Source organism: Talaromyces rugulosus, chromosome II (genome assembly GCF_013368755.1).
Source record: "Talaromyces rugulosus chromosome II, complete sequence".
NCBI lineage: Eukaryota > Fungi > Ascomycota > Eurotiomycetes > Eurotiales > Trichocomaceae > Talaromyces > Talaromyces rugulosus.
The window spans coordinates 5,860,603-5,874,859 of NC_049562.1; the positions used below are offsets into that span (position 1 = coordinate 5,860,603).

At 49.9% G+C, this 14,257-nt stretch overlaps 4 protein-coding genes across 4 annotated transcripts; 1 reads left to right on the plus strand and 3 right to left on the minus strand.

The window, feature by feature from the left end:
- Positions 1–687: 687 nt before the first annotated feature.
- On the minus strand, positions 688–3,991 carry TRUGW13939_04511 (uncharacterized protein; the record flags this gene model as incomplete). The annotated part of the gene is made up of 5 exons (XM_035487684.1): positions 688–796; positions 851–3,378; positions 3,465–3,472; positions 3,527–3,547; positions 3,616–3,991. The coding sequence occupies 5 exons, from the start codon at positions 3,989–3,991 to the stop codon at positions 688–690; spliced, it is 3,042 nt and encodes a 1,013-aa protein (XP_035343577.1).
- A 785-nt stretch (positions 3,992–4,776) lies between these two features.
- Positions 4,777–5,996, plus strand: TRUGW13939_04512 (uncharacterized protein; the record flags this gene model as incomplete). Its single annotated transcript, XM_035487685.1, has 4 exons — positions 4,777–4,803; positions 4,880–5,398; positions 5,457–5,573; positions 5,637–5,996. The coding sequence occupies 4 exons, from the start codon at positions 4,777–4,779 to the stop codon at positions 5,994–5,996; spliced, it is 1,023 nt and encodes a 340-aa protein (XP_035343578.1).
- Positions 5,997–6,556: 560 nt separating this feature from the next.
- On the minus strand, positions 6,557–7,087 carry TRUGW13939_04513 (uncharacterized protein; the record flags this gene model as incomplete). The annotated part of the gene is made up of 2 exons (XM_035487686.1): positions 6,557–6,865; positions 6,929–7,087. 2 exons carry the CDS (start codon positions 7,085–7,087, stop codon positions 6,557–6,559), a joined length of 468 nt encoding a protein of 155 aa, XP_035343579.1.
- A 686-nt stretch (positions 7,088–7,773) lies between these two features.
- Positions 7,774–14,167, minus strand: TRUGW13939_04514 (uncharacterized protein; the record flags this gene model as incomplete). Its single annotated transcript, XM_035487687.1, has 16 exons — positions 7,774–8,849; positions 8,909–9,249; positions 9,312–9,343; positions 9,454–9,739; positions 9,815–9,869; positions 10,739–10,783; positions 10,841–11,059; positions 11,153–11,519; positions 11,583–11,617; positions 12,306–12,846; positions 12,906–12,949; positions 13,013–13,249; positions 13,316–13,384; positions 13,442–13,829; positions 13,884–13,896; positions 13,956–14,167. The coding sequence occupies 16 exons, from the start codon at positions 14,165–14,167 to the stop codon at positions 7,774–7,776; spliced, it is 3,960 nt and encodes a 1,319-aa protein (XP_035343580.1).
- Positions 14,168–14,257: the final 90 nt, after the last annotated feature.

A 14,257-nucleotide genomic window follows, 5' to 3' on the forward strand; every position in this document is an offset into this window, starting at 1 on the left:
ATGTTGGATGTCACCCTGCGAGCCAGGAATCCGGGGTAGCAGCTGCTAGTTTCCAAATTAGAGGCTGTATAGAACAAAGTGTTGCAAGACTACATGTATAAGAAGGTAGGTGACGAGGGACGGAAGAAAGGTATGTATAGTCTGGCTGCATCGGCGTTGCTCCGACCTGCATTTTGAGCCCGTACATTAATGATCAATTGATATAACCTGCCAGCACCTTTCTACAGCCAACTCTGTAAACTCACAAACCAAATTACAAATATCAATCAACAATAATAATACTACCCCGCGGGAACTCTTATTCCAGCACTTTTCCCGCGGACAATTGTTCCATCAAACACGAGATCGGCTTTAGGCCGACTTTCGCACTCAACATCCGCATTTCGGATCATACTAGAGCTGTACCCCTCACAGACCGGCATGCAAGATCGTCATCCAAACGAAATACAGGAAATAATCTTCATTATAATAATACTAACAAATATGCAACAGAAGAACAAAAGTGTTGAACCAAATCCCTGCCCTCGCTATGCACCGCACCACCATCATGCCGAGTCTCTTTCCCAATCATGGCAAACGTGTTGAATCAAGTATATGCAAAATGATGAGGCCCCCCCTCCCCTAACACCCTAATTTTCATTTTTATGGACTGGGTATCTCAAGTCTAAGAAACAATCGAGGTATAATCTAGAAAAGTCCGTCGATTTCGCCGGTCACAGGGTCGACATCGACATTCAAGTAACCAGGAGCCGTAGGCAGACCAGGGATGGTCTGGATATCGGCAGCAAGGGCATACCTAAACAACTATTAGCAATTGAAGATTTGGCTATTATAGAAAGTAGTAACTCACAAGTATCCTGCTCCAGCAGAGAGTCTCACGTCGCGAACCGGCACCGTAAAGCCAGTTGGAGCACCTTTAAGAGCAGGGTCATGACTGAGCGAGTACTGAGTCTTGGCCACACAGATAGGCAGGTTTCCGTATCCTTGCTTGGTGTACGTGTCCACCTTCTTCTGCGCCAGCTCGCTGAACTCGACCTTGTCGGCTCCGTACATGATCCGTGCGATCTTGTCGATGCGCTCCTGCACTGTACCGTCGAGCTCGTAGAGCAGCTTGAAGTCCTTGGGCTGCGAGCTGGCAGTGATGACGCTCTTGGCGAGGTCGACAGCACCGGCACCACCCTCGGCCCAGTGGTTCGCTGGGACAGCATCTTCGGCGCCCGCGGCAATAGCCTCTTCGCGAATAACTGCAATTTCGGCATCGGTGTCGGTCTCGAACTTGTTAACGGCAACAACAACGGGGATACCGTATTGTTTGGCGTTTTGGATGTGCTTGCGCAAGTTGATGCAGCCTTTGCGGAGGATTTCCACATTCTCAGTTCTGTACACTTCAGGCAGAGCCGCACCAGGTGAGATCTCTGGACCACCACCGTGAACCTTGAGGGCACGGACAGTCGCAACAACGACGACAACGTCTGGCACCAGTCCGGAGGATCGGCACTTGATGTTGAAGAAGCGCTCTCCTCCCATGGTGAAGTCAAATCCGGCTTCCGTGACCACGAAACCTGTCTTGTCGTTGTGGTCTTCATCAGGTTCAGTACCAGCCAGCTTCAACGCCAGTCTGTCAGCAACAACAGAGTTGGCACCGATACTAATGTTGGCAAAAGGACCGGCGTGGACAAACACCGGCGTACCCTCCAAACTCTGCATCAGGTTAGGCTTAACGGCATCTTTCATCAACGCTGCAAGAGCACCGCCGGCGCCAATGTCATCGCAAGTGACTGGATCTCCATTCTTCGATGTTGCAACGACCATCTTTCCAAGTCGCTCTCGCATATCTTCCAAGTCGCTGCTGAGGGCTAGGATAGCCATACACTCGCTGGCCACTGAGATATCAAATCCAGTCTGGCGAGTGAGACCTCTCTCTGTAGGCGCCTGGCCGATGGTAACTCCACGGAGGTGGCGGTCATTGACGTCGAGGACACGGCGCCAAGTGATGGTTTCAGGGTCGATATCCAGACGAGCAAAACGGTGAATCTCGTCTTCGGTGAGTTCATTCGGGTCGGTCTTGGTAATGCCAAGTTTCTTCAGGCGACGGAACATGATGGGCTGGAATTCACGCTTGCCCTTCTTAGCGGGGACGAGGCGCTTGTATAGCGCTCCATCCTTTTGAGTGGCTTCGTGGAACATGCGAGTGTCGATAGCGGCAGCCAAAAGGTTGTTGGCCGCAGTGATTGCGTGGATGTCACCTGTCAAGTGAAGGTTGAACTCGTCCATGGGAATAACCTGACTGTAACCACCACCAGCGGCACCTCCCTTGATACCGAAAGTCGGGCCCTGACTGGGTTGTCGCACGTTGGCGAACACGATTCTGTTCAAGTGCGCTCCCAGAGCCTGAGTCAACCCCATTGTAGTGGTTGACTTGCCTTCGCCCAAAGGTGTAGGCGTGATACCCGTGACAAGGATATAGCGGCCATTGCGACGGTGCGCAAGACGGTCCAAGACAGACAGACTGACCTTGGCCTTGGTGTGGCCGTATGGCTCTAGTTCATTAGCGGCGATGCCAATCTCAGAAGCGAGCTTAGTGATGGACTTTGGGTGCTGTGCACGAGAAATGGCAATGTCTGACGGAACGGGTGTTTGCAATTTGATGGGCAGAGGAATAATGTGGCGGTCCTTTTGCTTCTCAAAGTACTCTTTGGCAGAGCTGACCACGTTCCGTAGGAGCATAGCGACAGTCATAGGACCGACGCCACCAGGAACAGGGGTGATCTGAGATGCAACTTCCACAGCAGACTCGAAATGAACGTCTCCAACAAGTCGTTGACCGGACTTTTTCGATTCATCGGGAATGTAATTGGTACCAACGTCAATGACCACAGCGCCGGGCTTGAGCTGGTCGCCCTTGATAAACTCGGGCTGTCCAATGGCCGCGACGACAATATCCGCTCGCTTCAAAATGTCGGTCAGGTTCTTGGTCTTGGAGTGGCAGACAGTCACAGTGGCATCGGCACTCTTGAGCAGGTAGCTGACGGGGCTGCCAACGATGTCGCTGCGTCCCAACACCACGGCGTCCTTGCCAGAAGGGTCAACGCCGCTCACTCGGAGAAGCTCCATAACACCCTGGGGCGTGCAGGGAACAAACAGGGGACGGCCGCCTCGCTTGGCGAGCTCGCCGATGTTGATAGCTCCAAAGCCGTCGACATCTTTGGCGTCCGAAACGGCCGAGGTGACAGTGTGCTCGGAAATGTGACTGGGAAGCGGGAGCTGGACGAGGATGCCATGCACGGCGGAGTCGTTGTTGGACTTTTCAATCTCGAAGAGGAGCTCTGCCTCTGTAATGGTGTCTGGGAACTTGGTAATGGTGCATACAATATTGGCCTAAAGCACGAGTTAGTTTTTGTTACTTTTTCCGCGGGAAAGATCGGGAAACTTGCCTCTTCGGCGGCTTTCAATTTCATGCGAACATATGTGCCTAACGCAGGGTTAGTTTGTCGTTAGAACAAAAGTGCGCTGTAAAATTTCTTACTGGAGTCCGAGCGGTCACCAACTAGGATGCATTCGTTAGCGATTGCCCGAGTAGATAGATATAGATAGCGAAAAGAGGTTTTGACTAACCTTGGTAAATGACCAGATTCGGCCGGAACCTGGGATTCGAAGCCTGCAAGGTTGTGATCTCGTCCTTCAGCTTCTCCCGAATATCCTTTGCGATGGCATTGCCATCAATCTTGGTGCCCGTCATGTTGTTTTTGATGGTGGAATACGGGCTCCGGGCAAGCAGCAGCAGCTCTTGTCGTCTCGACGGGCGAGCAGCCAATCTAGTAGTAGCAGGGAACGTGCAGAAAGTGCGCGATAATGATGATGAGAGCCCTCGGTAGGCAGTCGACAAGCCTGAAGTCGTCGCCAGGATGGAATTGGACTGACGACTGGCGAGGGAAACCTGGTGAGATAAGGACGCAGCGTGGCGGGGTAGCTGCAGCGCCGAGCAACCCATGAGCTTTTGAGGACCAGGCGGCCCGTACGCAGCACAACTTTCGGTTTCCGATGAGGGGGGGCACTGCAAGTCGACCTGCGTTCGGGCTAATGGTAGGGTTAGCCGGGCAATTGATAGGTAATTGTCATGCAGTGAGCAGTGAGCATTAATTGAGGTGTGATAAAGGATCAAGGACGGGATCCTTCTTGTCTCACGGGAAACCCAGTCAACAATTAAAGACCAAGATCATAAGCAGGACTTACATAACAAAAATGGTAAAAAATTAAACTGGTGCGACAGGTACCTGTTCTACTTATTGCAAGGAAGAATCTAGTAATCAAACTCCACCGGCCCTGGCAGTATCGATAAAACAATCTAAAAAATCTAAAAAATCTCCCGCTTGCAGTCAAGACCTCATGCCTGTCGCTGTAATTTATCGTAATTTTGGTATCCAGCATTCGTTCTCCGGTACCTTGGGCTAGTCCACATGCGACCAGCCGCCCTGATCCCGACTCAAGAAAGGGCTGAGCCCTACCCGGAAATACTCGTGCTCCGGTCACCGTAATACGGTTCCGTACGCGTCCCGGAGGCGAGGCGCAACAGGTCTTGGCACGGGTCCCGCCATAGTGTGCGATGAAATTATCGTTACGCCTTGCTATCGACGAGGTGGATGAGATTGCCTTGAATCACACTCCCCGCTACGATTCCCCACCAAGACGTGCAGGTCTTTCAACAACAAGGCCCGAAAAGAAAAAGGACGTTTTTCACTCTTTTTTAAGGACTGCATCTGTATCTGTCGGCCCACGATGAGGCCTATCCTTCTTCAAGGCCATGTTCGTTGATCCCCCCGCAAAAAAAAAAAAAAAAGGTCTTTTCTGATCCTTGATGGCGGTAACTAACACACCGTAGGAACGGTCTTTGAACCAGATCAAATTCAACCGCGACGGCGATCTTCTCTTCTCAGTGGCCAAGGACAAGATTCTTTGCGTGTGGTACTCGGCCAACGGCGAGCGTCTCGGAACATACCAAGGGCACCAGGGTGCCATTTGGACAGTCGATGTCAGTCCCAACACAGTGCTCGCCGCCACGGGCTCGGCAGACAACTCGGTTCGCCTGTGGAATATCAAGACCGGCGAGTGCGTCAAAGTGTGGGAGTTCCCGACTGCCGTGAAGCGAGTCGAGTTCAGCCCCGATGGAAGCCGCATTCTGGCTGTGACGGAGAAGCGCATGGGTTACTTGGGAACGATCGTTGTGTTTGATATCCGCTACGGTGATGGCGATGGAAACGACCTGGACGACCAGACGGATGAGCCGAGCTTGAAGATTACTTGTGAAGACAGCAAGGCTACTGTTGCCGGATGGAGCTATCTCAGCAAGTTTATCATTGCCGGACACGAAGACGGCACCGTCAGCCAATATGACGCCAAGGTATGTTTGAGTCTTTTTCGTTGTTGCTTTCGTTTTCCCCCCTTCTAACAGTGGCCAGACTGGTGAGCAACTGGAAAACGTCGAGGCCCACGAGGCCGATATGCAGATCAACGACATTCAATTCTCTGCCGACCGCACATATTTCATCACAGCCTCCAAGGACAAATCCGCCAAGGTATTATTTCTCTCTCTCTTTCTATACTCTAGACATATTATTCACATTTTTCTTCTTTTCCAGATCCTCTCAAGCCGCAACCTCGCCATTCTCAAGACCTTCCCCGCCGACACCCCTCTCAACACGGCCGCCCTGACCTCGAAAAAGGACTACGTTATCCTCGGCGGTGGCCAAGCCGCCATGGATGTCACAACGACATCGGCGCGCCAGGGTAAATTCGAAGCCCGCTTCTACCACAAGATCTTCGAGGACGAGATTGGCCGTGTGCGCGGCCACTTTGGTCCCCTCAACACTATTGCCGCTCACCCGGCTGGCACCGCCTATGCCTCTGGTGGAGAGGACGGATACGTGCGTGTGCATCACTTTGACAAGTCGTATTTTGATTTCATGTACGAGGTTGAGCGGGAGCAGTTGAGACGGTAAGCAAAATGAACGAACGTATTACGTGTGTCATGAGGTTGGACTTTTTTTTTTAAGAAAAAAAAAAAGAAACTAGAGGAAGGGGAAATCTCCAGGTATCCTCATGGGAGACTTATTAGATGAGATAAACTCTTCTTGAAAAGTGTCTCCCTTTTCATATATTATGCAGCAACGGAGTTGGTAATAATGTCATTTTGTTTCTTACTTTTTAATGTGAATTTATATCTTATCATTCAAATGTTCACAAAAAGAAAAATGTTTTACAAAAAAAAAAAACTGTTCAAAAATCGATCGTAAAATTCTTTCTATTCTATCTGATCGAGACCATACATGTAGAGGCAAAAACAAAAGTATAAAAAAACCCCCGAATGTGCGTATAAAAAAACCGGCGCTCCTCCCGGTCGACTCATTCCATCCATGTCATACCGTACTTGATGGTCATGAAGCTAAACGACAAAAAAAAAGAAGAAAGGATCACATGAAAAGGAAGAAATTGTTTCCCCTGTTGATAAATGAATACACATTTTCACTTAGCAGAAAGAGAGAGATAAAAAAAAATTTTTTTACTTCTTCTTAGGAAACTTCTCCGTTCCAATGTCCGATCCTCGTAACTTGATGTTGAGCACACGCTCCATCGAACTCAGAACCTTTTGATCTGGGTTGGCAGTACCCCGCTCCATATCCTGCACAATAGTAACGGTTGTGTTGCACTTGGTGGCGAGTTCCTTTTGGGTCATCTTGTAACCTTCCTCGGTTCGGCGGCGCTTGATCGCGTCGCCGACTTCGCCGCCAACGGATTTGGGCTTAATGATGTCGTCGCTGCGGTCGACTTTGGTCAAGTGTTGGCCTTCGGGGGCGCCAGTGCGGCCAGCCTTTTAGAGTGTGTTAATATTGATGAAAAAAAGAAAAAAAAGAGTGAGAGAGAATAAACTTACGGCATTGCCGGTGGCGTACTTCTTCTCAGTGCCGATGACAAGACCAGATCGCTGGGCTGCATTGAGAGCACTGCGGCCCTTGACAACGGTCTCGCGCTGCGCAGTGCCGCCACGGTGCTTGGTACCGATACGGGTGACGTTGCTCCAGTCGTCAGACATTTTTTGATGATTTTTTGAGATGAAAATATAATTTATTCGGTATTTTTATTTGTCGTTGTTGGAGGACGTTCGCTGAGAAAGGCGAAAGGGCACGTGTGGCGGTGGTCAGATGGGCGAAGGCGGGGGGTTTTGTTGAGTGGCAATGAACCGATATAGAAGTATCTGGCCTCTTATTCGGTTTGTGTAGAGGTTGATGGGTTGGTTGTGTTGGGATGGAGCGTTGATGGGTCGTTGACAGAGAAAAGGTGCTGAGGTATATGTAGGTTGGAGAAAGAAGGTGAGTCGAGGTGAGTCAGTCAGGTTCGGGGAGGCGCTCACTCTCGCTATGAAGAAGCTTCTCGATGCCCGGCGACGCAGGCGTGTCATTGGCGGGGCCCGTGGAGGGGCGAAGGCGGTGTGTCTCCGCTGCGCCTTGCCGTTTTGGGAGCCCGCTCTCTTACAGTATACAACAACACTATTGCTTCAATAACCATAATCATGATTGTTATCTTCATGTATGACTCGTCATTAACGTTAATGTCTTCTAAGTCCTGGCACATTCTATCTACCGCTCTTTCAAACATGGTCATGCCATATACTCTTATCCAAGCGCCATGTTTGAGCAAATAAACTGAGAAAAATCTATGAAGAAAAACGAAACGAAAAATCACGACCCTGCTGCGGAAACCCATTAGAAAAATAATGGTTTAATGTCGTCCACTGTCCGAGGCCACGTTATGCAGACTGATATCTTCACGCCTGGCCTTGTCTACCATGGTCGGCCCACTGCTCGCCACCTGCTGGCCGGTGCTGTGCGACGCAGCCTGTTTCTGTTTTGATTTCTGGTTGTGCAGCTCCGCAAGATGCTCGATATAGCCATCTGGCACGTGAGTGATATAACTTCCACAGAACACACCCACTTCGAACGATTTGGGCCCGTTGGGAGGAGAAAGCTCGACGCATGCGGACTTGAGATCGTCCAGGTCCTGGAAAATGACCTCTTCGGCACCAATGTTCCGGGCAATGGCGAACCGGTCCTTGTCGGACGCAATCAGCTCTGCCGGCGACGCCAACGCGATTCCGTAAAGATGGGGGTGTGTGATGGGGGGCGCGCAGCTGGCGAAGATGACTTTTCGAGCGCCGGCCTCCCGGGCCATGGCGACAATTTCTCGGCTTGTTGTGCCTCGGACAATACTGTCGTCAACCAGCAGCACGCATTTGCCAGAAAAGTCCTCGTCGATAGTGCTCAGCTTTCTACGGACTCCCTTTTGTCGCGCATTTTGACCGGGCATGATGAACGTGCGGAAAACGTATCGGTTCTTGACGAACCCTTCACGATACGGAAGACCCAATCGCTGGGCAACGCTGAATGCAGACGGGTTGGAAGTCTCAGGGATTGGAATAACGGCGTCAATCTCCTTGATTCCTTTGTCCCCTAAAATGCTTTTGATCTTGTCTGCCAGCTTATCTCCCATCCTCTGACGGCTGGAGTGAACACCGATGCCATCAATGACAGTATCTGGGCGCGCAAAGTAGACATATTCGAAGATGTCAGGAGAGTAGGCCTGCTGCTCAGCAACCTGGCGGAACGCGGGAGCCTGGCCCTTTCGGATGAACACGGCCTGGCCCGGCATCACATCACGAATGTTGCGAAACCCGAGCTGTCGTAGAGCAATGCTTTCCGATGCGAACATGTAGTCCGTAGCACCGGGAAGGGTGTCCGACGGGCGTTCTCCGAGAACCAGTGGACGAATACCATGAGAATCGCGGAAAGCCAAGATACCTATGAGTAAAAATCAGTACTTGAAACCAGGGCATGGTATATATATCAAGGTCACTAACCGTAGCCGGCCACCATGGCGGTACAGGCCCAACCTCCCTGACACCGCTGGTACATGCGCGACAGAGAATCAAAGATATCCTCCTGGTTCACACGAGCCTTTCCGGTCTCGTTCAGCTCATTGGCAAAGATATTCAGCATCAACTCGCTGTCGCTGTCGGTGTTGATGTGTCGGTGAGCGTTCTTGTCGAGAAACTCGCGCAGTTCTTTGGCGTTGACAAGGTTTCCATTGTGTGCCAGGCAGATGCCGTACGGACTGTTCACGTAAAAGGGCTGAGCTTCGGCGCTGGAGTCTGAGCCGGCGGTGGGATAGCGAAGGTGACCAACGCCCATGGAACCGGGTCTGCAAACAAATTCGCATGTTAGTCAAGGCAATACATGAGACAACACAATTCTTCAACTTACAAATCTTGAACCCGTCTGCCCTCATCGAAGACCTATTGAAAGAATAAAAGTCAGCAATTGCATACAAACAAAAGTATTTCCATCAACGTCGCGGGGTGGGGGGAAATCAGCAAGTGCAAAGCATCCATGACAACTTGCTCACCTTTCCAGCCATGCCATTTCCCTTGCACTGATAGATGCGACCACCGGCAGCACAAGTAGCTATGCCACACGCATCCTGGCCGCGATGCTGAAGATAATACAACGACTCATGTAACGTCGCAGCAGCCTTGCATGGAAACTGTGGATCGTCGCCAATATGGCCCAAAATCAGACCAAGAATACCACACATCTTTGTAAACTTTTTCAGAATGAAAAAAGGAATGTGAGGTGAAAAAAAAAAAGGGGAAACCGAGCTTCGATTAGCAACTGAATGCCTCGAAGAAGTTCTAGAAAAAAAAGTTTTCTCCTTCGTTCCCGGAAAAATCGGCGATAGAGGGGAATTTTTTGGAGTTGAATCTTACCTGTTTAGGCAGGCGGTCAACCCGGCAAGTCGCGTGGGGTAGGCCGGAAAAGCGACTAATACGGATAAGCCGGTTATGTATTTTACCGTCACGGCATGGTTTGGTTTGTTACGCCTGACAACCGAGATCCGGTGTTTACTATTAGCCTGCATAGAAGAGAAACAAGTACTACAGGAATTGTGACATCCAGGATATACTACTCAGAAGCAAACGATGTTCAAACTCATTTCAATATACATAAATCAACAAGTTCAACTAGATAGACGCGGTTAACAAAAGAAAAGAGTCCAAGCGAGAAAAAGGGTGACTGGTTTTCAAGTAAAAGAGCAAACTGAGACTAAAGAATGTTGAGCAAGTCATCCACCAAAAGGGTAAACAACAGGGCTCCGAATTATAAACAAGAAAACAAAAAAAAAAAAAAACTTGGGTTTAAATCGGGTCATTGTTCACGCGCACCCAGCGCGCTTCGGACGTTGGTAATCGTCTCAAGTTCCATCAAACCGTAGACCCCTCTATTAAAACGGCCAAAAGCATGCAATGATAAAAGAAAGGCGAACCATTCGAGAATAGGTGACATGTATGCCCGGAGAAAGTTTGCAGAGACCAAGAGGTCGGCCGTGTATCCAGTAGACCGACCGTTGGCGACGTTCTGTCGGTTCTTTGATATTGTATACCGACCGCAAGTTCGTGTGTGTAAATGAGTACCAAAAGTTCGCAACCAATGATGATGGACACGATGTTGTTTGTCCTATATAACCGCAATACCTATCACAAACGTGATAAACATGACATTCGCCATCAACGCCATTTCCAGAATGCGCAAACCAGAAATCAATCCCATTCAAGAAAACTCAACCCAAACGATGGATTTGGAAAACAGGGTAAAGCAACAAGAAGGACCGAACACGTCAACTTAGAAAATACCGTTGACGATGTTGGATCCTATCGTGGCACCAGCACCGAAGATTGCTGCGAAGAATTGTTAACGAATATGTAAGGCACCGATGGAGATAAAATAGTACTCACCCGCATTACCCATCTTCTTTCCAAACTTCTTGCCGTGTTCCTCGAATTTACTTCGACGCGGGTCATTCGCAGCAACGGGGCCACCGCTTTGGCTGACATCAAGTGGCATATTTCCGTAGTTTGTAGGCTGAGACAAGGCAGCCTTCTCGTCAAGGACCTTGACATAGCTTCTGGGGAAAATACCCTCCAAGCCTGTTCGTTCGTTGCGGCCACGCCACCCTAGATTCATCATTAGCATCAAGACTAACCAACAATATAGTCGACAAAATAGAAACAAAGGGCGACGGAATAAAGAAAAAAAAAAGGTCATACAGTCGTTATTCATGTGCTCGAGAACCTGAATATTATCCTGGGGCTGCAAGGCGAGGTCCCCGGCATCAGTGGGAGCGTATGCATACAAGGCCGATGCAGTCGACAGAACCGGGGGTGTGTGAGCATACGCCGGGGGCGGCACTGGAGACGTGTACTGCGGCTGGATTGGAGCCTTCTCGCTGATGGCAGTATTGGCCAGCTGGTTTGTGGGAGGGTCGTAGGACGGCGTCGAAACCGGCGATTGCACCACGGGGGCCGCGGCGAGAGGAATAGGTGCACGCCCTTCTGTTGGTTCGGGTAATTGAGATAGGATGGAAGAAAGTTGCTGCTGCGTGATGACAGCCGAGTCTGCAAGGAACTCCAGCTCCTACAAAGGGCATCAGGGTCAGCACTGAAGGGATAAGAGACAGAGACGAATGTGATGACGGACACTGCGGATGTTACGTAGCGACCGGTTGGCCATGGCTGTAGAAAAATCACCCTGCGACGCCATGTGAGATTCGGGGAACAGGACCGAGAGCGAGCGAGGTCACCCCTAGGCAGATAGGCAGCGAATTTTCCGGATGCAAAGACGTGAAGATGGACGGGTTGCTTGATGGATGGAAACAGGACGATCGATGGAAGGAGGCGATGATGATGAGGACGCAGAAGCGAAGGGCACGTCCGTTGGGGGGGGGGGTTGTTGCATGGAGGATCACGGATCGTTCTCAGTGGCAGCAGGGCCGCGTTAGTGAGTCGCAGAGCGGAGTAGGGCGGGCTCGGCGGGTAGTTTAGGCTGGAGCAAAGCCACGCTGGTGGGCCTCCCGCCCTGTCCACATTATTGTTCTTTACGAATACGGCGTGCTAGTGACACTGAAGACTCGTCGATAATAGCCCGGTTCTATTATTATTATTATCACGCAGTATCTATGAAATACATGAACTCTATGAAACCTATGAAATAGCCATAAACACAATCAACACATGCAAAAAGAAGGAGTAGGAGAAAAAAACAACCGCCACCAACATGACACGATGAAATAGGGCCAGAAATAGAACCGGAAACAGAACCAGAAATGAGATAGGAAAAAGATGCCCGTCGATAGTGGGTTTCGGTGGCTGTCCATCTCCTACCTGCTCTTGTTGGCTGCAGAATGTCGGTGATCGGGTCAACCGCTGCGTCCAGGCTTGCGTCCAGGCCTGCGTTTCAGCATCGCCACAGCAGTGAGGAAACAGATCGACCCTACAAAGAGCCCTCCTGCAGACAGGAGATCAGCAGACCAGAATCGCCCGCCGTAGTAATCAAGAAGACACCCGGCAGCTACGCTTCCGATCACGGCTCCGAGGCCCATTGCTAAGAAGAAGAAAAGCACCTTGTATCGCATTACCTTGGCCTTGCTTGCATCATGCCTCTTGTTATAACCAGCGTACGTGAGCTGGCAAGTCATATGAATGCTATCGACCGCTGCAGAGTAGAACCCGTAGAAACAAACAAACATCTTCAACCCTGCGTTCTGATCGGCTCCGATCCAAGTGAAGACCGTTTGAGACGTGCACAGGATCGCAAAAGTAAGGACGCCGAGTTGGTCACTTACGACGCGTTTCAAGATCGTGGATATCACGATACCAAATACATGGCATGCGCACATTTCTACCACCAAAAGCATCGAGTCCGCGGGGTGCTGATGTGCCGCATGTACGCCATAGACGACAATCTACCGGGAAATTGTAAGCAAGGACGATCTATGAAAGGGAGAGATTCGGCGAAACTCACAAAATGATACCCGTAGTACAGACTGCTGAAAGCAAAAAACAGGCCTGCAAGGTGGATTAGTTTAGTTGCTCCCCGCGCTGTTCATGGAAAATCATAGCAAAGCCTACCAAAGATAGCAAAAGTATAGGAAGGGCCCTTATTCTCGGTTGATTCCTGTCCTTCCGTAGACTGCCCACTTATAATATCCTCGAATATCAGTATTTTCGACAATGACGATTTCTCTCGGCGTGATGGTTCTTCTCGGCCTGTTCTCTGCTGTTCTACGTCTTCTGAATTGCTTCTCTTAGTGGCAGGGGAAAGGAATAGGGACGGGATCAACGTCCCAGCACCACAGAAGGCGATAACTAGGTCAACAGTTAGCCTAGAACTAGAAAGAAACAATTTCCTTTCATCCATATATATATACTGACTTCGTAAACCCCATTGGAAATGCACAGTGGAAAGGCAGGTTCTTAAAATAGCCGTGTAAATAAGTCCACCTAAATCGGTTCGGTAAAGATGAACGTAAATATGTATGAGGATTGGTGGGCACTCACCAAGACCAGCTCCAATACGAATGACTGCTGCCCATATCACTGGATTGTCGTAAAAGTCTTCATCAAGGGTGATAATGCTTAGACTGTAAAGTATACCATCGGTGATCCCGAGTAAAATACCGTGGAGAAATACAAGGGTCGTGCTAGAAGTCAAACTAGCGATCCCCAGGAGGAGGGCACTGCGAAAGCAGACCCCAAATGTGACGGCCACCGCCGTCTTCGCTCCACTGAGCTTTCTGGATTTCAACATATCCAATATCAGTTTTGCCGCCGGGAACGAGGCCAAGAGAGCAGCAGTATACAGCGAGCCAATCCAGGAAAGTTTGAAGTAGGTTGTGGGAGAGGATATCTGAATATCCCTGTATCCGTACATGACAGCACCGTAGGCCTATTTCACATTAGTATCTAATTCGAATTGCTGGGCAGTAGTTGGCAAACAAACCAAATTCAAGCCCCTGAAATCCAGTGTTTTGTTAGCAACTCATATCGACAACCATAGTTCAGCCGGCCTTACTTGATATTAAACGAAGCAAAAAATGGGAAAAGAAACTTTAGCATATAGAATGATCGGGGGTTGGCAAAGCCCCGTGTCGTTCCCCGTGTCGTTGTCCCCGTATCGCCAGCTCCCCGTCTCGCCGTCGATGTCTCGGGCGCGCTGGAATAGGCATTTTCGACAGAACTTTCGCTAATGCTTCCGCTAGACCTTCGTCGATGTTGTTGGCTCATGGTCGATGTATCAATACAGCTAGTTTCGAGTTTCTGAAGTAGAATCCGGCTTTCCTAGAGTTGTAATTTGAAAGAGAAGTCAGAGGGAGA